This window comes from Oncorhynchus nerka, linkage group LG13, assembly GCF_034236695.1.
Source record: "Oncorhynchus nerka isolate Pitt River linkage group LG13, Oner_Uvic_2.0, whole genome shotgun sequence".
NCBI lineage: Eukaryota > Metazoa > Chordata > Actinopteri > Salmoniformes > Salmonidae > Oncorhynchus > Oncorhynchus nerka.
Genome location: NC_088408.1, coordinates 105039775 through 105063123, shown reverse-complemented (window position 1 = coordinate 105063123; position 23349 = coordinate 105039775). Strand labels below are relative to the sequence as shown.

General features: G+C 44.0%; 1 protein-coding gene across 6 annotated transcripts in view; it reads left to right on the top strand.

Annotated features, from left to right (window-relative positions):
• smarca2 (SWI/SNF related, matrix associated, actin dependent regulator of chromatin, subfamily a, member 2) overlaps positions 1-22849 on the top strand; it is a 182105-nt gene extending 159256 nt beyond the window's left edge. For all 6 annotated transcript variants that reach the window (XM_065026942.1, XM_065026946.1, XM_065026945.1 and 3 more), the window contains 2 exons: positions 18294-18448; positions 20354-22849. In XM_065026942.1, coding sequence (XP_064883014.1) covers positions 18294-18448; positions 20354-20389 — 191 coding nt within the window. In that variant the 3' untranslated portion in view covers positions 20390-22849. The remainder of the gene's footprint in view (positions 1-18293; positions 18449-20353) is intronic.
• The last annotated feature ends 500 nt before the right edge of the window (positions 22850-23349 follow it).

The window sequence follows — 23349 nt, the reverse complement described above, 5'->3', positions numbered from 1 at the left end:
AGTGATAGATGTATCCCCACCCTAATGGAGTGATATATGTATCCCCACCCTAATGGAGTGATAGATGTATCCCCACCCTAATGGAGTGATAGATGTATCCCCACCCTAATGGAGTGATAGATGTATCCCCACCCTAATGGAGTGATAGATGTATCCCCACCCTAATGGAGTGATAGATGTATCCCCACCCTAATGGAGTGATAGATGTATCCCCACCCTAATGGAGATGATGTATCCCCACCCTAATGGAGTGATAGATGTATCCCCACCCTAATAGAGTGATAGATGTATCCCCACCCTAATGGAGTGATAGATGTATCCCCCCTACCCTAATGGAGTGATAGATGTATCCCCACCCTAATGGAGTGATAGATGTCTACATCATTTGTATCCCCACCCTAATGGAGTGATAGATGTATCCCCACCCTAATGGAGTGATAGATGTATCCCCACCCTAATAGAGTGATAGATGTATCCCCACCTAGAGTGATAGATGTATCCCCACCCTAATGGAGTGATAGATGTATCCCCACCCTAATAGAGTGATAGATGTATCCCCACCCTAATGGAGTGATAGATGTATCCCCACCCTAATAGAGTGATAGATGTATCCCCACCCTAATGGAGTGATAGATGTATCCCCACCCTAATGGAGTGATAGATGTCTACATCATTTGTATCCCCACCCTAATGGAGTGATAGATGTATCCCCACCCTAATGGAGTGATAGATGTATCCCCACCCTAATAGAGTGATAGATGTATCCCCACCCTAATAGAGTGATAGATGTATCCCCACCCTAATGGAGTGATAGATGTATCCCCACCCTAATAGAGTGATAGATGTATCCCCACCCTAATGGAGTGATAGATGTATCCCCACCCTAATAGAGTGATAGATGTATCCCCACCCTAATGGAGTGATAGATGTATCCCCACCCTAATGGAGTGATAGATGTATCCCCACCCTAATGGAGTGATAGATGTATCCCCACCCTAATGGAGTGATAGATGTATCCCCACCCTAATAGAGTGATAGATGTATCCCCACCCTAATGGAGTGATAGATGTCTCCATCATTTGTATCCCCACCCTAATGGAGTGATAGATGTATCCCCACCCTAATAGAGTGATAGATGTATCCCCACCCTAATGGAGTGATAGATGTATCCCCACCCTAATGGAGTGATAGATGTATCCCCACCCTAATAGAGTGATAGATGTATCCCCACCCTAATGGAGTGATAGATGTATCCCCACCCTAATAGAGTGATAGATGTATCCCCACCCTAATGGAGTGATAGATGTATCCCCACCCTAATGGAGTGATAGATGTATCCCCACCCTAATAGAGTGATAGATGTATCCCCACCCTAATGGAGTGATAGATGTATCCCCACCTAGAGTGATAGATGTATCCCCACCCTAATGGAGTGATAGATGTCTACATCATTTGTATCCCCACCCTAATGGAGTGATAGATGTATCCCCACCCTAATGGAGTGATAGATGTATCCCCACCCTAATGGAGTGATAGATGTCTACATCATTTGTATCCCCACCCTAATGGAGTGATAGATGTATCCCCACCCTAATGGAGTGATAGATGTATCCCCACCCTAATAGAGTGATAGATGTATCCCCACCCTAATGGAGTGATAGATGTATCCCCACCCTAATGGAGTGATAGATGTATCCCCACCCTAATGGAGTGATAGATGTATCCCCACCCTAATGGAGTGATAGATGTATCCCCACCCTAATAGAGTGATAGATGTATCCCCACCCTAATGGAGTGATAGATGTATCCCCACCCTAATAGAGTGATAGATGTATCCCCACCCTAATAGAGTGATAGATGTATCCCCACCTAGAGTGATAGATGTATCCCCACCCTAATGGAGTGATAGATGTATCCCCACCCTAATAGAGTGATAGATGTATCCCCACCCTAATGGAGTGATAGATGTATCCCCACCCTAATGGAGTGATAGATGTATCCCCACCCTAATAGAGTGATAGATGTATCCCCACCCTAATGGAGTGATAGATGTATCCCCACCCTAATGGAGTGATAGATGATATCCCCACCCTAATGGAGTGATAGATGTATCCCCACCCTAATAGAGTGATAGATGTATCCCCACCCTAATGGAGTGATAGATGTATCCCCACCCTAATGGAGTGATAGATGTATCCCCACCCTAATGGAGTGATAGATGTATCCCCACCCTAATGGAGTGATAGATGTATCCCCACCCTAATAGAGTGATAGATGTATCCCCACCCTAATGGAGTGATAGATGTATCCCCACCCTAATGGAGTGATAGATGTATCCCCACCCTAATAGAGTGATAGATGTATCCCCACCCTAATGGAGTGATAGATGTATCCCCACCTAGAGTGATAGATGTATCCCCACCCTAATGGAGTGATAGATGTATCCCCACCCTAATGGAGTGATAGATGTATCCCCACCCTAATAGAGTGATAGATGTATCCCCACCCTAATAGAGTGATAGATGTATCCCCACCCTAATGGAGTGATAGATGTATCCCCACCCTAATGGAGTGATAGATGTATCCCCACCCTAATGGAGTGATAGATGTATTTGTATCCCCACCCTAATGGAGTGATAGATGTATCCCCACCCTAATGGAGTGATAGATGTATCCCCACCCTAATAGAGTGATAGATGTATCCCCACCCTAATAGAGTGATAGATGTATCCCCACCCTAATGGAGTGATAGATGTATCCCCACCCTAATGGAGTGATAGATGTATCCCCACCCTAATGGAGTTATAGATGTATCCCCACCCTAATAGAGTGATAGATGTATCCCCACCCTAATGGAGTGATAGATGTATCCCCACCCTAATGGAGTGATAGATGTATCCCCACCCTAATGGAGTGATAGATGTATCCCCACCCTAATGGAGTGATAGATGTATCCCCACCCTAATAGAGTGATAGATGTATCCCCACCCTAATGGAGTGATAGATGTCTCCATCATTTGTATCCCCACCCTAATGGAGTGATAGATGTATCCCCACCCTAATAGAGTGATAGATGTATCCCCACCCTAATGGAGTGATAGATGTATCCCCACCCTAATGGAGTGATAGATGTATCCCACCCTAATAGAGTGATAGATGTATCCCCACCCTAATGGAGTGATAGATGTATCCCCACCCTAATAGAGTGATAGATGTATCCCCACCCTAATGGAGTGATAGATGTATCCCCACCTAGAGTGATAGATGTATCCCCACCCTAATAGAGTGATAGATGTATCCCCACCCTAATGGAGTGATAGATGTATCCCCACCCTAATGGAGTGATAGATGTATCCCCACCCTAATGGAGTGATAGATGTCTACATCATTTGTATCCCCACCCTAATGGAGTGATAGATGTATCCCCACCCTAATGGAGTGATAGATGTATCCCCACCCTAATGGAGTGATAGATGTCTCCCCACATCATTTGTATCCCCACCCTAATGGAGTGATAGATGTATCCCCACCCTAATGGAGTGATAGATGTATCCCCACCCTAATGGAGTGATAGATGTATCCCCACCCTAATGGAGTGATAGATGTATCCCCACCCTAATGGAGTGATAGATGTATCCCCACCCTAATGGAGTGATAGATGTATCCCCACCCTAATGGAGTGATAGATGTATCCCCACCCTAATGGAGTGATAGATGTATCCCCACCCTAATGGAGTGATAGATGTATCCCCACCCTAATAGAGTGATAGATGTATCCCCACCCTAATGGAGTGATAGATGTATCCCCACCCTAATGGAGTGATAGATGTATCCCCACCCTAATGGAGTGATAGATGTCTACATCATTTGTATCCCCACCCTAATGGAGTGATAGATGTATCCCCACCCTAATGGAGTGATAGATGTATCCCCACCCTAATGGAGTGATAGATGTATCCCCACCCTAATAGAGTGATAGATGTATCCCACCCTAATGGAGTGATAGATGTATCCCCACCCTAATAGAGTGATAGATGTATCCCCACCCTAATGGAGTGATAGATGTATCCCCACCCTAATGGAGTGATAGATGTATCCCCACCCTAATGGAGTGATAGATGTATCCCCACCCTAATGGAGTGATAGATGTATCCCCACCCTAATGGAGTGATAGATGTATCCCCACCCTAATGGAGTGATAGATGTATCCCCACCCTAATAGAGTGATAGATGTATCCCCACCCTAATGGAGTGATAGAGTGATATCATTTGTATCCCCACCCTAATGGAGTGATAGATGTATCCCCACCCTAATAGAGTGATAGATGTATCCCCACCCTAATGGAGTGATAGATGTATCCCCACCCTAATGGAGTGATAGATGTATCCCCACCCTAATAGAGTGATAGATGTATCCCCACCCTAATGGAGTGATAGATGTATCCCCACCCTAATAGAGTGATAGATGTATCCCCACCCTAATGGAGTGATAGATGTATCCCCACCCTAATGGAGTGATAGATGTATCCCCACCCTAATAGAGTGATAGATGTATCCCCACCCTAATGGAGTGATAGATGTATCCCCACCCTAATGGAGTGATAGATGTATCCCCACCCTAATGGAGTGATAGATGTCTACATCATTTGTATCCCCACCCTAATGGAGTGATAGATGTATCCCCACCCTAATGGAGTGATAGATGTATCCCCACCCTAATAGAGTGATAGATGTATCCCCACCCTAATAGAGTGATAGATGTATCCCCACCCTAATGGAGTGATAGATGTATCCCCACCCTAATGGAGTGAAGATGTATCCCCACCCTAATGGAGTGATAGATGTATCCCCACCCTAATGGAGTGATAGATGTATCCCCACCCTAATAGAGTGATAGATGTATCCCCACCCTAATGGAGTGATAGATGTATCCCCACCCTAATGGAGTGATAGATGTATCCCCACCCTAATAGAGTGATAGATGTATCCCCACCCTAATAGAGTGATAGATGTATCCCCACCCTAATGGAGTGATAGATGTATCCCCACCCTAATGGAGTGATAGATGTATCCCCACCCTAATGGAGTGATAGATGTCTACATCATTTGTATCCCCACCCTAATGGAGTGATAGATGTATCCCCACCCTAATGGAGTGATAGATGTATCCCCACCCTAATAGAGTGATAGATGTATCCCCACCCTAATAGAGTGATAGATGTATCCCCACCCTAATGGAGTGATAGATGTATCCCCACCCTAATAGAGTGATAGATGTATCCCCACCCTAATGGAGTGATAGATGTATCCCCACCCTAATAGAGTGATAGATGTATCCCCACCCTAATGGAGTGATAGTGTATCCCCACCCTAATGGAGTGATAGATGTATCCCCACCCTAATGGAGTGATAGATGTATCCCCACCCTAATGGAGTGATAGATGTATCCCCACCCTAATAGAGTGATAGATGTATCCCCACCCTAATGGAGTGATAGATGTATCCCCACCCTAATAGAGTGATAGATGTATCCCCACCCTAATGGAGTGATAGTTGTATCCCCACCCTAATGGAGTGATAGATGTATCCCCACCCTAATGGAGTGATAGATGTATCCCCACCCTAATGGAGTGATAGATGTATCCCCACCCTAATGGAGTGATAGATGTCTACATCATTTGTATCCCCACCCTAATGGAGTGATAGATGTATCCCCACCCTAATGGAGTGATAGATGTATCCCCACCCTAATAGAGTGATAGATGTATCCCCACCCTAATAGAGTGATAGATGTATCCCCACCTAATGGAGTGATAGATGTATCCCACCCTAATGGAGTGATAGATGTATCCCCACCCTAATAGAGTGATAGATGTATCCCCACCCTAATGGAGTGATAGATGTATCCCCACCCTAATAGAGTGATAGATGTATCCCCACCCTAATGGAGTGATAGATGTATCCCCACCCTAATGGAGTGATAGATGTATCCCCACCCTAATGGAGTGATAGATGTATCCCCACCCTAATGGAGTGATAGATGTATCCCCACCTAGAGTGATATATGTATCCCCACCCTAATGGAGTGATAGATGTCTCCATCATTTGTATCCCCACCCTAATGGAGTGATAGATGTATCCCCACCCTAATAGAGTGATAGATGTATCCCCACCCTAATGGAGTGATAGATGTATCCCCACCCTAATGGAGTGATAGATGTATCCCCACCCTAATAGAGTGATAGATGTATCCCCACCCTAATGGAGTGATAGATGTATCCCCACCCTAATAGAGTGATAGATGTATCCCCACCCTAATGGAGTGATAGATGTATCCCCACCCTAATGGAGTGATAGATGTATCCCCACCCTAATAGAGTGATAGATGTATCCCCACCCTAATGGAGTGATAGATGTATCCCCACCCTAATGGAGTGATAGATGTATCCCCACCCTAATGGAGTGATAGATGTCTACATCATTTGTATCCCCACCCTAATGGAGTGATAGATGTATCCCCACCCTAATGGAGTGATAGATGTATCCCCACCCTAATGGAGTGATAGATGTCTACATCATTTGTATCCCCACCCTAATGGAGTGATAGATGTATCCCCACCCTAATGGAGTGATAGATGTATCCCCACCCTAATAGAGTGATAGATGTATCCCCACCCTAATGGAGTGATAGATGTATCCCCACCCTAATGGAGTGATAGATGTATCCCCACCCTAATGGAGTGATAGATGTATCCCCACCCTAATAGAGTGATAGATGTATCCCCACCCTAATGGAGTGATAGATGTATCCCCACCCTAATGGAGTGATAGATGTATCCCCACCCTAATGGAGTGATAGATGTATCCCCACCCTAATAGAGTGATAGATGTATCCCCACCCTAATGGAGTGATAGATGTATCCCCACCCTAATGGAGTGATAGATGTATCCCCACCCTAATGGAGTGATAGATGTATCCCCACCCTAATAGAGTGATAGATGTATCCCCACCCTAATGGATTGATAGATGTATCCCCACCTAGAGTGATAGATGTATCCCCACCCTAATAGAGTGATAGATGTATCCCCACCCTAATGGAGTGATAGATGTATCCCCACCCTAATGGAGTGATAGATGTATCCCCACCCTAATAGAGTGATAGATGTATCCCCACCCTAATAGAGTGATAGATGTATCCCCACCCTAATGGAGTGATAGATGTATCCCCACCCTAATGGAGTGATAGATGTATCCCCACCCTAATGGAGTGATAGATGTATCCCCACCCTAATGGAGTGATGGATGTATCCCCACCCTAATGGAGTGATAGATGTATCCCCACCCTAATGGAGTGATAGAGTGATAGATGTATCCCCACCCTAATGGAGTGATAGATGTATCCCCACCCTAATGGAGTGATAGATGTATCCCCACCCTAATGGAGTGATAGATGTATCCCCACCTAATGGAGTGATAGATGTATCCCCACCCTAATGGAGTGATAGATGTATCCCCACCCTAATGGAGTGATAGATGTATCCCCACCCTAATGGAGTGATAGATGTATCCCTACCCTAATAGAGTGATAGATGTATCCCCACCCTAATGGAGTGATAGATGTATCCCCACCCTAATGGAGTGATAGATGTATCCCCACCCTAATGGAGTGATAGATGTATCCCCACCCTAATGGAGTGATAGATGTATCCCCACCCTAATGGAGTGATAGATGTATCCCCACCCTAATAGAGTGATAGATGTATCCCCACCCTAATGGAGTGATAGATGTATCCCCACCCTAATGGAGTGATAGATGTATCCCCACCCTAATGGAGTGATAGATGTCTACATCATTTGTATCCCCACCCTAATGGAGTGATAGATGTATCCCCACCCTAATGGAGTGATAGATGTATCCCCACCCTAATGGAGTGATAGATGTATCCCCACCCTAATAGAGTGATAGATGTATCCCCACCCTAATGGAGTGATAGATGTATCCCCACCCTAATGGAGTGATAGATGTATCCCCACCCTAATGGAGTGATAGATGTATCCCCACCCTAATGGAGTGATAGATGTATCCCCACCCTAATGGAGTGATAGATGTATCCCCACCCTAATGGAGTGATAGATGTATCCCCACCCTAATGGAGTGATAGATGTATCCCCACCCTAATAGAGTGATAGATGTATCCCCACCCTAATAGAGTGATATATGTATCCCCACCCTAATAGAGTGATAGATGTCTACATCATTTGTATCCCCACCCTAATAGAGTGATAGATGTCTACATCATTTGTATCCCCACCCTAATGGAGTGATAGATGTATCCCCACCCTAATGGAGTGATAGATGTATCCCCACCCTAATAGAGTGATAGATGTATCCCCACCCTAATGGAGTGATAGATGTATCCCCACCCTAATAGAGTGATAGATGTATCCCCACCCTAATGGAGTGATAGATGTATCCCCACCCTAATAGAGTGATAGATGTATCCCCACCCTAATAGAGTGATAGATGTATCCCCACCCTAATGGAGTGATAGATGTATCCCCACCCTAATGGAGTGATAGATGTATCCCCACCCTAATGGAGTGATAGATGTATCCCCACCCTAATGGAGTGATAGATGTATCCCCACCTAGAGTGATAGATGTATCCCCACCCTAATGGAGTGATAGATGTATCCCCACCCTAATGGAGTGATAGATGTATCCCCACCCTAATGGAGTGATAGATGTATCCCCACCCTAATGGAGTGATAGATGTATCCCCACCCTAATAGAGTGATAGATGTATCCCCACCCTAATAGAGTGATAGATGTATCCCCACCCTAATAGAGTGATAGATGTATCCCCACCCTAATGGAGTGATAGATGTATCCCCACCCTAATGGAGTGATAGATGTATCCCCACCCTAATAGAGTGATAGATGTATCCCCACCTAATGGAGTGATATATGTATCCCCACCCTAATGGAGTGATAGATGTATCCCCACCCTAATGGAGTGATAGATGTATCCCCACCCTAATAGAGTGACAGATGTATCCCCACCCTAATAGAGTGATAGATGTATCCCCACCCTAATGGAGTGATAGATGTATCCCCACCCTAATAGAGTGATAGATGTATCCCCACCCTAATAGAGTGATAGATGTATCCCCACCCTAATGGAGTGATAGATGTATCCCCACCCTAATGGAGTGATAGATGTATCCCCACCTAATAGAGTGATAGATGTATCCCCACCCTAATAGAGTGATAGATGTATCCCCACCCTAATGGAGTGATAGATGTATCCCCACCCTAATAGAGTGATAGATGTATCCCCACCCTAATGGAGTGATAGATGTATCCCCACCCTAATAGAGTGACAGATGTATCCCCACCCTAATGGAGTGATAGATGTATCCCCACCCTAATGGAGTGATAGATGTATCCCCACCCTAATGGAGTGAGATGTATCCCCACCTATGGAGTATGTATCCACCCCCTAATGGAGTGATAGATGTATCCCCACCCTAATAGAGTGATAGATGTATCCCCACCTAATGGAGTGATAGATGTATCCCCACCCTAATGGAGTGATAGATGTATCCCCACCCTAATGGAGTGATAGATGTATCCCCACCCTAATAGAGTGATAGATGTATCCCCACCCTAATGGAGTGATAGATGTATCCCCACCCTAATGGAGTGATAGATGTATCCCCACCCTAATAGAGTGATAGATGTATCCCCACCCTAATAGAGTGATGGATGTATCCCCACCCTAATGGAGTGATAGATGTCCAGGTCATTTGTATGGAGTAAGCCAGTAATAAGGGGCGCTGCACGCTAACGCAGACCAGGCTCCAGATGATCAGCCCCTGGGGATTTGATGTTGTCTAATGTTAACAAAGCATCCCTGAACTTCTTTATCAGTGAATTTCAGAAAAGAAAACGGCCGACCAACATTTTCAGAATCATTCAATAGATTTTCACCATCAACATCCAAACTACTCTTTTCAAGAGCTGGCTTTGAAATGCAATCTAATATAAAGCCTGCAGAGATAACATGGTGATTAAATGCATTAAATATATTCATTTGGTCAGTAATAGGGCCAGAATCTAAATTAATTTATTGGGGGAGAGAAGTGGAGACACAACCCTTCAGTGATGAAACAACTTTCCAAAATGTAGCTGGGTTCCCTGTACATGCAGATAGTGTATTAACATAATAATCAGAAGTAGTTTACACAGAGTTCTCAAATCGCCTGAATGACTGCCAGTCTGGGCCCGAGTCTGAATCTAGCTTTGGCTCAGGCAGCATCTCTGTTGTGTACGACTTCAGATAGCTCTGGACTGAACCAAGGGCAAGACCTATTTTTAATTCCATTTTTTTGGGGAGCATGTTTATCTACAATACAATTGAAAACATTTCATAAGTGGTTCAGAGCCAAACTCTGGGTCAGGTATAGATGCAATACAATCAAAGTCACCAAAATGAAGGTTACATTGAAATGTTTAAAATCCTCCTGGTGATAAAACAGGGTTTAAAACTAGGCATTTGCAAATCCCTCACACATTCATTGGGACAATGGTCACTAATATCCAAAGCAAATACCCTACTCCCAGCATTATAACTTCACAGATCTACCTCCCAGCATAGTTCTCTGGAGTATTTGTACCTAAACTCAGCAAAAAAAAGAAACGTCCCTTTTTCAGGACCCTGTCATTCAAAGATAATTACTAAACATCCAAATAACTTGACAGATCTAAATTGTAAAGGGTTTCAAATGCAGGAAGCTCCCGACGAACAGTTATTGTAAAGGTTTTCAGGAAGCTCCCGACGAACAGTTATTGTAAAGGGTTTCAGGAAGCTCCCGACGAACAGTTATTGTAAAGGGTTTCAGGAAGCTCCCGACGAACAGTTATTGTAAAGGGTTTCAGGAAGCTCCCGACGAACAGTTATTGTAAAGGGTTTCAGGAAGCTCCCGACGAACAGTTATTGTAAAGGGTTTCAGGAAGCTCCCGACGAACAGTTATTGTAAAGGGTTTCAGGAAGCTCCCAACGAACAGTTATTGTAAAGGGTTTCAGGAAGCTCCCGACGAACAGTTATTGTACTGATGTTGCTTCCAGAAGTTAGGGGTGGTATACAGAAGATGGCTCTATTTGGTAAAAGACCGGGTCCATATTATTGCAAGAACAGCTGAAATAAGCAGAGAAACAGCAGTCCATCATTACTTTAATACATGAAGGTCAGTCAATCTGGAAAACTTCAAGAACTTTGAAAGTTTCTTCAAGTGCAGTCGCAAAAACCATTAAGCGCTATGATGAAACTGGTTCTCATGAGAACCGCCACAGGAAAGGAAGACCCAGAGTTACCTCTGCTGCAGAGGATAAGCTCATTAGAGTTACCAGCCTCAGATTGCAGCCCAAATAAATGCTTCATAGAGTTCAAGTAACAGACTGCATGAATCAGGCCTTCATGGTCGAAATGCTGCAAAGAAACCACTACAAAAGGACACCAATAAGAAGACGAGACTTGCTTAGGCCGAAACATAAGCAATGGACATTAGACCGGTGGAAATGAGTCCAAATTTGAGATCATTGGTTCCAACTGCTGTGTCTTTGTGAGACACAGAGTAGGTGAACGGATGATCTCCGCATATGTGGTTCCCACCATTAAGCATGGAGGAGGAGGTGTGATGGTGGGGGGTGCTTTGCTGGTGACACAGTCAGTGATTTATTTAGAGTTCAAGGCAAACTTAACCAGCATGGCTACCACAGCATGGCTACCACAGCATGGCTACCACAGCATGGCTACCATAGCATGGCTACATGCTACCACAGCATGGCTACCACAGCATGGCTACCACAGCATGGCTACCACAGCATGGCTACATGCTACCACAGCATGGCTACCACAGCATGGCTACATGCTACCACAGCATGGCTACCACAGCATGGCTACATGCTACCACAGCATGGCTACCACAGCATGGCTACATGCTACCACAGCATGGCTACATGCTACCACAGCATGGCTACCACAGCATTCTGCAGCGATACTCCATCCCATCTGGTTTGGGCTTAGTGGGACTATTTGTTTTTCAACAGGACAATGACCCAACACACCTCCAGGCTGTGTAAGAGCTATTTGACCAATAAGGAGAGTGATGGAGTGCAGATGACCTGGCCTCCACAATCACCCGACCTCAACCCAACTGAGATGGTTTGGGATGAGTTGGACCGCAGAGTGATGGAAAAACAGCCAACAGGTGCTCAGAATATGTGGGAACTCCTTCAAGACTTTTGGAAAAGCATTCCATTCCATTGAAGAATGTAAAATAATAAATATATTTTTATTTGTTTAACATTTTTTTGGTTACTACATGATTCCATACAGTATGTGTCATTTCATCATTTTGATGTTTTCACTGTCATTCTACAATGTAGAAAATAGTAAAAATAAAGGACAACCCTTGAAATAGTAGGTGTGTCCAAACTTTTGACTGGCACTGTAGTATGTATGGTTAGGGTTAACCCTGTCTCACTACCATCTATTGTCTGTAGTGAATACTCTGCTGTCTCACTACCATCTATTGTCTGTAGTGAATACTCTGTTGTCTCACTGCCATCTATTGTCTGTAGTGAATACTCTGCTGTCTCACTACCATCTATTGTCTGTAGTGAATACTCCGACCTGTCTCTGTAGCCAGACCGTCCTCTCTGGGCAGCCAGGTTTGTCTGTGACGACCTGTCTCTGTAGCCAGACTGTCCTCTCTGGGCAGCCAGGTTTGTCTGTGACGACCGGTCTCTATAGCCAGACTGTGTTCACTGAGTCTGTACCTAGTCAATGTTTTCCTCAGTTTTCTATCAGTCACAGTGGTCAGATAGTCTGCCACCATGTACTGTCTGTTTAGAGACAAATAGCATTGGAAGTTTACTTAGATTTTTTGTGATGCCTTTCCAATAGGTGATTTCTTTTTGCTTTGTGATGATCTGGTTGGGCCAGATTTTCTGAGTGCTGTCCTGAGGCTCTATGGAGTTGGTTCCTGTTAGTGAACTGAGCCTCAGAACCAGCTGGCTGACTGCTGTCCTGAGGCTCAATGGGGTCGGTTTGGGTTAGTTAACTGAGTCTCAGAACCAGCTGGCTGATTGCTGTCCTGAGGCTCTATGGGATTGGTTTGGGTTAGTGAACTGAGCCTCAGAGCCAGCTGGCTGAGGGGACTCTTCTCTTGTTTCATCTCTTGACATTGTAGAGCTGTGTGATGGAATGTTTTGGGGTCACTTGTTTTTAGATGGTTGTAAAATGTGATGGCTCTTTTTTCTATTTGAATGAGGAGAGGGTTTTGCAGTACATGCGTTATTTAGAGTTTTTCTTTGAATTTACAATGCAGTCTTAGCAAAACTCTGCATGCAGTATTTCGATTGGATGTTTGTCCCATTTGGTAAATTCATTATTAGACAGTGGACCCCCATACTTCACTGCCATATAGAGCAACTGGTTCTAGAACTGATTGGAACATTTTGAGCCAGATTCTAATTGGAATTTTGATTTTAATGTTCCTTTTAATGGCATAGAATGCTCTTCTTGCTTTGTCTCTCAGCTCATTCACAGCCCTGTGAAAGCTACCTGTGTTGCTGATATTAGGTTCTAGATACGTGTAGTGTCTCGTGTGTTCTAATAGAAATGTGTCCAAATATAATTTATATTTGTCATCCTGATTTCCAGACCTCTTTTGGAATATCATTATATTCGTGTTTTTTTTTTTAGAGCCCAGGTCTGACAGAACCTGTGGTTAACGGTCAGAGTCCAGGTCTGACAGAACCTGTGGTTAACGGTCAGAACCCAGGTCTGACTGAACCTGTGGTTAACGGTCAGAGCCCAGGTCTAAGAGAACCTGTGGTTAACGGTCAGAGCCCAGGTCTGACTGAACCTGTGGTTAACGGTCAGAGCCCAGGTCTAAGAGAACCTGTGATTAACGGTCAGAGCCCAGGTCTAAGAGAACCTGTGGTTAACGGTCAGAGTCCAGGTCTGACAGAACCTGTGGTTAACGGTCAGAGCCCAGGTCTAAGAGAACCTGTGGTTAACGGTCAGAGTCCAGGTCTAAGAGAACCTGTGGTTAACGGTCAGAGTCCAGGTCTGACTGAACCTGTGATTAACGGTCAGAGTCCAGGTCTGACAGAACCTGTGGTTAACGGTCAGAGCCCAGGTCTAAGAGAACCTGTGGTTAACGGTCAGAGCCCAGGTCTGACAGAACCTGTGGTTAACGGTCAGAGCCCAGGTCTGACAGAACCTGTGGTTAACGCTCAGAGCCCAGGTCAGACAGCAGACCCTCCTTAGTGGGAGACAGCAGCACCAGGTCATCTGGCCAATGCCGGAATTATCTTCAGTTATGGCCACTGCTATGTCATTCATTCCCCCTCAAGCGAACACCAAAACTTCCCTCAAGGAACTACACTGGACTCTATGTAAACTGCAAACATAATATCTGGAGGATGCATTTATTGTCGCTGGGGATTTTAACAAAGCAAATTTGAGAGCAATGCTACATAAATTCTATCAGCACATTGATTGCACTAATACTCTCGAGCTCTGCTACTCTAACTTCCGCATACAAATCCCTCTCCTGCCCTTCCTTTGGCAAATCTGACCACGATGCCATCTTGCTCCTACCGTCTTATAGGGAGAAACTCAAACAGGATGTACCAGTGACGAGACCCATTCAACGCTGGTCTGACCAATCGGAAGCCACGCTTCAAGATTGTTTTAATCAGGCGGACTGGAATTTGTTCCGGTCAGCCTCAGAGAACAACATTGACCTATACGCTGACTCAGTGAGTGCGTTTATTAAGAAGTGCATCAGCGATTTCATACCCACTGTGACTATTAAAACCTACCCTAACCAGAAACCGTAAATGGATGGTGGCATTCGCACAAAACTGAAAGCGCGATCCACCGCATTTAACCATGGAAAGAGATCTGGATATACAGTGCCTTGCGAAAGTATTCGGCCCCCTTGAACTTTGCGACCTTTTGCCACATTTCAGGCTTCAAACATAAAGATATAAAACTGTATTTTTTTGTGAAGAATCAACAACAAGTGGGACACAATCATGAAGTGGAACGACATTTATTGGATATTTCAAACTTTTTTAACAAATCAAAAACTGAAAAATTGGGCGTGCAAAATTATTCAGCCCCTTTACTTTCAGTGCAGCAAACTCTCTCCAGAGGTTCAGTGAGGATCTCTGAAGGATCCAATGTTTACCGAAATGACTAATGATGATAAATACAATCCACCTGTGTGTAATCAAGTCTCCGTATAAATGCACCTGCACTGTGATAGTCTCAGAGGTCCGTTAAAAGCGCAGAGAGCATCATGAAGAACAAGGAACACACCAGGCAGGTCCGAGATACTGTTGTGAAGAAGTTTAAAGCCGGATTTGGATACAAAAAGATTTCCCAAGCTTTAAACATCCCAAGGAGCACTGTGCAAGCGATAATATTGAAATGGAAGGAGTATCAGACCACTGCAAATTTACTCTATACATGTCCCCTGACACCCAAAGGTACTCTACATTTTCAATGCTTAACAGTGGGCCAAAATCCCTGCTGCAGTGTGTGTCAAAACCTGGTCAAGAACTACAGGAAACGTATGATCTCTGTAATTGCAAACAAAGGTTTCTGTACCAAATATTAAGTTCTGCTTTTCTGATGTATCAAATACTTATGTCATGCAATGAAATGCAAATTAATTACTTAAAAATCGTACATGCTTTGTAAGTAGGGAACACTGCCGATTTTGCAGGTTATCAAATACTTGTTCTCCCCACTGTACATACTATATTTTATACCATCTACTGCATCCTGCCTATGACCCTCGGCCAAAACACTCATCCATACATTTCATTTAATTAGATGTGTTTGTATAAGGTAGTTGTTGTGAAATTGTTAGATTACTTGTTGGTTATTACTGCACTGTCAGAACTAGAAGCACAAGCATTACACTACACTCACGTTAACATAACATTGTGTCTGTGTAACGGCGTTCGCCTGTTGAAGGAGAGACGGACCAAAATGCAGCGTGGTTAGTTCGATACATGTTAAATGAAAGAATAAACACGATAAAAACAAGAAACGGAAACGTGAAAACCTATACAGCCTATCTGGTGAAATACAAAACACACTGAGACAGGAACAATCACCCACAAAACACACAGTGAAACCCAGGCTACCTAAATATGGTTCCCAATCAGAGACAACGAGAATCACCTGCCTCTGATTGAGAACCGCCTCAGGCAGCCAAGCCTATGCTAGACACCCCTAATCAACCACAATCCCAATGCCTACAACAACCCCAATACGACAATACAATAAACCCATGTCACACCCTGGCATGAACAAATAATTAAAGAAAACACAAAATACTAAGACCAAGGCGTGACAGTATGTGACCAATACAATTTGATTTCCCCATTTTGGATAGCCAATCCCTCATGATGAGGTTTAATATTTTCTAATTCTACCAGAAGTGGTTTGATTCCTCATTTCCAACTGTTTCTTGTCTGTTGTTAGTGTGTTTGTATTGTGTTTCCCCATATTGAAGGTCTATATTTTTGTTGTCTGGTTCTCTTCCTTTTTAATTAGATGTATTTCTCAATGATTTTCTTAGATTTCTCCAATCATTATCGAACCATTTTTCATTATCTATTCTTTTTGGATTAGCCAAGTTTGTCAACCTTCATTGCTGCATGAGAATGTTAAGGCTAAAAAGTTGTCCAGGAGAGATTGTATTGTTTGGCTACTGGTAGATGTCTGTACTGTTCGCACGCCATCTATAGGCCTGTTTAGTACCATGTAATTTATTGGGCCGTAATGCTTTCTCTCTCTCTCCTTATCCCCCTTTTTCCTCATCCCTCTCTCTCTCTCTCCTCACACCTCTCTCTCCTCATCTCTCTCTTTCTTTCACCCCCCTCTCTCTCTCCTCATCTCTCTCTTTCTTTCACCCTCTCTCTCTCCTCATCTCTCTCTTTCTTTCACCCCCTCTCTCTCTCCTCATCTCTCTCTTTCTTTCACCCCCCTCTCTCTCTCTCTCTCATCTCTCTCTTTCTTTCACCCCCTCTCTCTCTCCTCATCTCTCTCTTTCTTTCACCCCCTCTCTCTCTCCTCACACTCCTCTCTCTCCTCATCTCTCTCTTTCTTTCACCCCCTCTCTCTCCCTCACACTCCTCTCATCTCTCTCTTTCTTTCACCCCCTCTCTCTCCTCACACTCCTCTCTCCTCATCTCTCTCTTTCTTTCACCCCCTCTCTCTCCTCACACTCCTCTCTCTCCTCATCTCTCTCTTTCTTTCACCCCCTCTCTCTCTCCCTCATCTCTCTCTTTCTTTCACCCCCTCTCTCCTCACACTCCTCTCTCTCCTCATCTCTCTCTTTCTTTCACCCCCCTCTCCTCATCTCTCTCTTTCTTTCACCCCCTCTCTCTCCTCACACTCCTCTCTGTCCTCGTCTCTCTCTTTTCAAATTCAATTACATTTAAGAGCTTTATTGGCATGGGAAACATATGTTAACATTTCCAAAGCAAGTGAAGTAGATAATAAAAAAAGGGTTGTATTTAAATTGTGTTTGTTCTTCACTGGCTGCTTCTTTTCTTGTGGCAGCAGGTCACAAATCTTGCTGCTGTGATGGCACACTGTTGATCTCTCTCTCTCTCTCCTCATCCCCCTGTCTCTCCCTCTCCTCATCACTCTCTATCCTTCTCTCTCTCCTCATCTCTCTCTCTTGCTCTCCTCTTCCCTCTTGCTCTCTCTCCTCATCCCTCTCTCTCTCTCCTCATCCCCCTGTCTCTCCTCATCCCTCTTGCTCTCTCTCCTCATCTCTCTCTCCTCATCCCTCTTGCTCTCTCTCCTCATCTCTCTCTCTCTCCTCATCCCTCTTGCTCTCTCTCCTCATCTCTCTCTCTCTCTCTCCTCATCCCTCTCTCTCTCTCCTCATCCCTCTTGCTCTCTCTCCTCATCTCTCTCTCTCTCCTCATCCCTCTTGCTCTCTCTCATCTCTCTCTCTCCTCATCCCTCTTGCTCTCTCCTCATCTCTCTCTCTCTCTCTCCTCATCCCTCTTGCTCTCTCTCTCCTCATCCCTCTTGCTCTCTCTCCTCATCCCTCTCTCTCCTCATCCCTCTTGCTCTCTCTCCTCATCCCTCTCTCTCCTCATCCCTCTTGCTCTCTCTCCTCATCCCTCCCTCTCTCTCTCTCCTCATCCCTCTCTCTCTCCTCATCCCCCTCTCCTCTGCAGCTAATTCAGTGAGGGTGAAGATAATGCTAGGTAAGGACGGTGGCGGTAGCAGCATCGGAGCCCGTCACCATAACAAAGGCAAGAAGCGACTGAGTCGCTCCAAGGCCAAACCCGTCATCAGTGACGATGACAGCGACGAAGATCAGGATGACAACGTAAGTCAGCATGACAACTTGCTGGGGTTCAGGGATGTTTTCAGACTAACAGGGTAAAGGTGTTTGACCTGCTGTTTTCTTATGATGCTATCTCTCTCCATGTCTCTTTCTCTCTCTCTCTTTCCCTCTTACCATGCTTCTCTCTCTCCATATGTCTCTCTCTTTCTCTCAATTTAATTCAAGGGCTTTATTGGCATGGGAAACAAACTCAGCAAAAGGACCCTGTCTTTCAAAGATAATTCGTAAAACTCCAAATAACTTCACAGATCTTCATTGTAAAGGGTTTAAACACTGTTTCCCATGCTTGTTCAATGAACCATAAACAATTAATGAACATGCACCTGTGGAACCGTCGTTAATTGTTCAATGAACCATAAACAATTCATGAACATGCACCTGTGGAACGGTCGTTAAGACACTAACAGCTTACAGACAGTAGGCAATTAAGGTCACAGTTATGAAAACTTAGGACACTAAAGAGGCCTTTCTACTGACTCTGAAAATCACCAACGTTCACGCTCCTCTGCGTCCTCTTGGTGGAAGAGTGGGATAACATCTCACAGGAAAAACTGGCAAATCTGGTGCAGTCCATGAGGAGGAGATGCACTGCAGTACTTAATGCAGCTGGTGGCCACACCAGATACTGACTGTTACCCCCCTTTGTTCAGGGACACATTACATTTCTGTTAGTCACATGTCTGTGGAACTTGTTCAGTTTATGTCTCAGTTGTTGAATATTGTTATGTTCATACAAATATTTACACATGTTTGCTGAAAATAAACCCAGTTGACAGTGAGAGGATGTTCCTTTTTTTGCTGAGTTTATGTTAACATTGACAAAGCAAGTGAGGTAGATAATAAACTAAAGTGAAATAAACAATACAAATTATCAGTAAACATTACACTCACAGAAGACTCTCAATGTCTCTCTTTCCCACTCTCCATCTCTCTCCATGTCTCTCTCTCTCTCCATCCCCATGTGTCTCTCTCCATCCCCATGTGTCTCTCTCCATCCCCATGTTTCTCTCTCTCTCCATGTCTCTCTCTCTCCATCCCCATGTGTCTCTCTCCATCCCCATGTTTCTCTCTCTCCATCCCCATGTTTTTTTCTCTCCATGTGTCTCTCCATCCCCATGTTTCTCTCTCTCTCCATGTCTCTCCATCCCCATGTTTCTCTCTCTCTCCATGTGTCTCTCCATCCCCATGTTTCTCTCTCTCCATCCCCATGTTTCTCTCTCTCTCTCCATGTCTCTCTCCATCCCCATGTTTCTCTCTCTCTCCATCCCCATGTTTCTCTCTCCATCCCCATGTTTCTCTCTCTCCTTCCCCATGTTTCTCTCTCTCTCTCCATGTCTCTCTCCATCCCCATGTTTCTCTCTCTCTCCATCCCCATGTTTCTCTCTCTCCTTCCCCATGTTTCTCTCTCTCCTTCCCCATGTTTCTCTCTCTCTCTCCATGTCTCTCTCCATCCCCATGTTTCTCTCTCTCCTTCCCCATGTTTCTCTCTCCATGTCTCTCCATCCCCATGTTTCTCTCTCTCCTTCCCCATGTTTCTCTCTCTCTCCATGTCTCTCCATCCCCATGTGTCTCTCTCCATCTCCATGTTTCTCTCTCTCTCCATGTCTCTCTCCATCCCCATGTTTCTCTCTCTCCATGTGTCTCTCTCCATCCCCATGTTTCTCTCTCTCTCCATGTCTCTCTCCATTTCTCTCTTTCTCTGCTCTTCTGCTCTTCTGTAGTTCAGGAGGAAAAGGTAAGTTATGCTTCTCTCTCCTCTTCTCTCTTATCTTTGTTCTCTGAGCTATTCTAGAGTTGGTTGTTAGGTTGTTAATTCCTGTGGTCTGGTGAAGTCTCAGCCCAGCAGGTCCACTGTTGATGACCTCATAGTGTTGTCTTCCTCTGCAGAATCAGTCTGAGGAGAGCAGAAGTGAAGATGAGTGAAGAAGAGGAAGGCTGATCCTTTGGACTTAACAAGAAAATCCTTTCTTTTATTTTCTACAGTATGGCACTTCTTCAATCATTTTGGTTTTGTTTGCTCTTTCTACTATATGGATGTTTTCTGTCAGAGCTGTCCCCATAGTGATGGCATGTGACTATGTTATTAGTACAGTACAGACAGGATGACAGACAGACAGGGTTTTCTATGGCAATATTCTTATTAGTTTACCCTACAGGAATATTTTAAAGATCAAACGTTGTGGAGAATCTATATTTTATGCGTGTTTGTACATTTTATATATTTATGCTTTAATTCAATGGGATTAATAACAAATTCAGAATCAACAACATTTGGTTACAAACAACACATATGCTTGCAAATGCTTAGTTTATATAATTGCTTTTTTTTAAGTGTTTATATCATGGCAGTATAGATATATCGTATCTAATGTTATATTTCCCACTACTCAGTCCCATCCGCATTAGTCTCTTATAGAGCTCCCCAGCTTGTAGTCCTAACAACAGGAAATTATTTGCCTCTGGTTCGTCCAGCCGTTCCTATGGGGAAAATTAATAAGGAAAGAACGGGGTTTTGGAATAAAGGCAGAAAATAAGGTCTAAGGTTAACACAGGCTTAGGAGGTCTTATATGTTGTGTTTTATGATATAATATCAGTCAGTTAACATGACTTTTATTCAACTTTATGTTGTGTGGGTTTTTTTATTACATAAATGCTTCAAAGTTCACAAGAAGTGATGTTAGCTGGTGAAGATGATCTCATAGAACAAACCGTACGATCTCCTGAGCCTTTGTTTACCACAGACCTTATTTCTCTGTTTATCCAAAAACCCTTCAAAAACATTCATTTTCCCATAGGTTTTGTCCAACAAACCATGGCGGAGTGAGTGCCTACAAAAAGACGCAATTACGATTTCTCTATATTATCCTAAGCAATATCTTAATCTCCCCATACTGCAGTTTAACAGTTAGTAGTCCTAGCTGCTGCCATTATCTTAATATCTCCATACTGCAGTTTAACAGTTAGTAGTCCTAGCTGCTGCCATTATCTTAATCTCCCCATACTGCAGTTTAACAGTTAGTAGTCCTAGCTACTGCCATTATCTTAATCTCCCCATACTGCAGTTTAACAGTTAGTAGTCCTAGCTGCTGCCATTATCTTAATCTCTCCATACTGCAGTTTAACAGTTAGTAGTCCTAGCTGCTGCCATTATCTTAATCTCCCCATACTGCAGTTTAACAGTTAGTAGTCCTAGCTGCTGCCATTATCTTAATCTCTCCATACTGCAGTTTAACAGTTAGTAGTCCTAGCTGCTGCCATTATCTTAATCTCCCCATACTGCAGTTTAACAGTTAGTAGTCCTAGCTGCTGCCATTATCTTAATCTCCCCATACTGCAGTTTAACAGTTAGTAGTCCTAGCTGCTGCCATTATCTTAATCTCTCCATACTGCAGTTTAACAGTTAGTAGTCCTAGCTGCTGCCATTATCTTAATCTCTCCATACTGCAGTTTAACAGTTAGTAGTCCTAGCTACTGCCATTATCTTAATCTCTCCATACTGCAGTTTAACAGTTAGTAGTCCTAGCTGCTGCCATTATCTTAATCTCTCCATACTGCAGTTTAACAGTTAGTAGTCCTAGCTGCTGCCATTATCTTAATCTCTCCATACTGCAGTTTAACAGTTAGTAGTCCTAGCTGCTGCTCATGTAGAGAGAGACCACATTCTGCAGTATATTGATTTCATTCTTTATGGATTGAAGTGCTCTGTTTTGATTTACTCATTTAGATATTAGATATCAGTTAGATATGAGTCATTAATCTAGTAGTGATCTCTCTCTGTTACCCTGCAGTGTTGTTGTGTGGTTGACTAGACAGGCAGACAGGATGACAGATAGACATACAGGAAGACAGGATGACATGAAAACAGACAGACAGGAAGACAGCATGGTAGAGAGACAGGCAGGAAGACAGTAGGACAGACAGAGAGACAGGCTGACATGAAAACAGACAGACAGGAAGACAGCATGGTAGAGAGACAAGCAAAGAGACAGGCAGGAAGACAGTAGGACAGACAGAGAGACAGGCTGACATGAAAACAGACAGACAGGAAGACAGCATGGTAGAGAGACAGGCAGGAAGACAGTACGACAGACAGAGAGACAGGCTGACATGAAAACAGACAGACAGGAAGACAGCATGGTAGAGAGACAAGCAAAGAGACAGGCAGGAAGAAAGACTGACAGGCAGAGAGAGGCAGACAGAGAGGAAGAAAGACTGACAGGCAGAGAGAGAGGCAGGCAGACAGGAAGACTTACTGGCTGTATCTCTCTGAATGGTCTGTTCTGGTCTCTTCTGTTCTTGTCATCTTTGTGGTTGTATCATCTTTGTATTTGTGGTTGTATCTCAATGCCCAGAGCAAAATAAAATGAATGAACTGAGTATTACCTCTGGTTCTACCATTGTATTTCTTCAACGTCTGTTCTGTACGTCCACTTTATTACGATAGCCTTCAGTGTCTATAGACCTGTTAGACCAGTATCTATAGACCAGTTAGACCAGTATCTATAGACCAGTTAGACCAGTATCTATAGACCAGTTAGACCAGTATCTATAGACCTGTTAGACCAGTATCTATGGACCTGTTAGACCAGTATCTATAGACCTGTTAGACCAGTATCTATAGACCTGTTAGACCAGTATCTATAGACCTGTTAGACCAGTATCTATAGACCTGTTAGACCAGTATCTATAGACCTGTTAGACCAGTATCTATAGGCCAGTATCTATAGACCTGTTAGACCAGTATCTATAGACCTGTTAGACCAGTATCTATAGACCTGTTAGACCAGTATCCAGTATCTATAGACCTGTTAGACCAGTATCTATAGACCGATTAGACCAGTTATGTCTTCTCTTGAGAGCCAGGTCTGCCTACGGCGGCCTT